The 1,785-nt window shown below is 35.0% G+C and overlaps 1 protein-coding gene across 1 annotated transcript in view; it reads left to right on the top strand.

The window, feature by feature from the left end:
* Window positions 1–1,785, top strand: part of PELI2 (pellino E3 ubiquitin protein ligase family member 2) — a 161,019-nt gene that overhangs the window by 54,708 nt on the left and 104,526 nt on the right. Inside the window, exon 3 of the mRNA XM_025038740.1 lies at window positions 474–603. Coding sequence (XP_024894508.1) covers window positions 474–603 — 130 coding nt within the window. The remainder of the gene's footprint in view (window positions 1–473; window positions 604–1,785) is intronic.

The raw sequence follows: 1,785 nt of genomic DNA, 5'->3' as shown, positions 1-1,785 counted from the left end.
AGAATACAAGTAACTAAATTTAGTCTCCTTACAAAGATCCTAAGACATCAACATGACTTGAGAGTGAGAGATAAGATTAATTAGTATGCTATTTTCTAACTAGTTCATTTAAAAATATTTCTTGAGTGTTTCTCTGGGGTCCATTAGAACGACGCTTGCTGAACTGAGCCAGCACTAATATGGCCTCTGCAGAATTCTCATTTGCTTATTTATACTCTGTCTCTTTCCAAAAAGACTTGAAGACTTTATAGAATAGGAAACCTATAATTACATTGTACATTACTCTTAAATTAAGTTTCTGGAAGTGATTTGAATTTCATTACAGCTGCAGTCTGTTGTACAACCCTTTTGTGGGGTGTTCAGTTGGCAATTCTTTATGACCATGATAGTCTTTTCCCTTATTCCATCTAACTGTGCTTCTGAAAACTTTTAAAAATCTGCAAATAAGTGAACTCTTTCATCTTCGTTTATAGGTACAATGGTGCTTTACCTAATGGAGACAGAGGCCGGAGGAAAAGCAGATTTGCTCTCTTTAAACGGCCCAAGGCGAATGGAGTCAAACCCAGCACTGTCCACGTGATATCCACACCACAGGCGTCAAAGGTAGGTGGCTCTTGCAGGTGGGAGGGCCTAGGCAGACAGTGACTCTCCATGATTCCTTGTTATTGTTTGTCCTTTGTCTTAGTTCTCTGTAAGACAGAGTTTCTTAGTCATTAGAAAGGCAGGATAATTCTTGGTTGTAAAGGGCTGTTGGGTGCATTGCAGGATATTTAGCAGCTTCCCTTGGTCTGTTAGATGCCTGTAGCATATCAGTCCCGCCCCACCCCAGTTACAACTATGACAACCAAAAATGTCTCCAGACTTTGCCAGATGTCCTCTGAAGTGTGGAGTGAGCAAAAACCTCCTCCCCACCTCATTATAAACCACTAGTTAAGGTTATAGTGAAACCAGCATGTATCAATTTAGACTAGTTGTTATTGAAAGATAAATGATGTTCTTTATCCTAAAATGTGTTTTTTAAATTAAATCTTGGTATAAACTACATTAAGATTTGTTATTTTTCTTCTGTTAATTGAGTAGTGGGTGTTTTCACATAATCTACATGTACATGGAATTGAATTTGTATAATTAGTAGAAAGTTTGGAATTAAACAGAGCTAAGTTTTATAAGAAGTCTACTATACATATTTCCTCTCATGAATGTTGAGTGAATAAAATCTTAATTTTTATGATTATTTCATATGTTCTCTGCTATATAAGTGGGATGAAAATCTCAGTTTCCATTTTGGTTGATACATTCTACCTATTAGATTTATGATAATTTTCCTTTTAAACAAATTCTTTAATGTGTAATAAAATTTCCTTTTCTATAAAATATTGTATTTACCTGAAGTATTTCATACGGCACTAGCCGTATATGTTTATCATTATGGGTTGGGACCATCTGGAATAAATAAGAGACTTGATTCTCATTTTTACTGAAAACCCATGTTCAAAGAGAAACAAATGGCTTCATGGAAGCACATGTGGTATTTATACTCAATCTTAGAAACAGATCAACTTCGTTAATGTCTTTATTTAAAAAGTCTCTGTCGTTTCTGAAGCAGTGCATAGAGAAAGCTTGCTAGAATGTACCAATTAGAATTGTCTTGAATTAATGAGGGAATGGTTAAACAAGAAAATATCAAACACCAAGGCAACAGGAAAGGAAAGATTAATATTTACTAGCAAAGTTTTTGGCTAGAGAAAGTGAAACAGAGTAAAAGTTTTAGGAAGAAGGACACTT

Source organism: Pteropus alecto, unplaced genomic scaffold, assembly GCF_000325575.1.
Source record: "Pteropus alecto unplaced genomic scaffold, ASM32557v1 scaffold86, whole genome shotgun sequence".
In the NCBI taxonomy this organism is placed as follows: Eukaryota; Metazoa; Chordata; class Mammalia; order Chiroptera; family Pteropodidae; genus Pteropus; species Pteropus alecto.
This window is presented reverse-complemented; position numbering and strand designations above follow the sequence as displayed.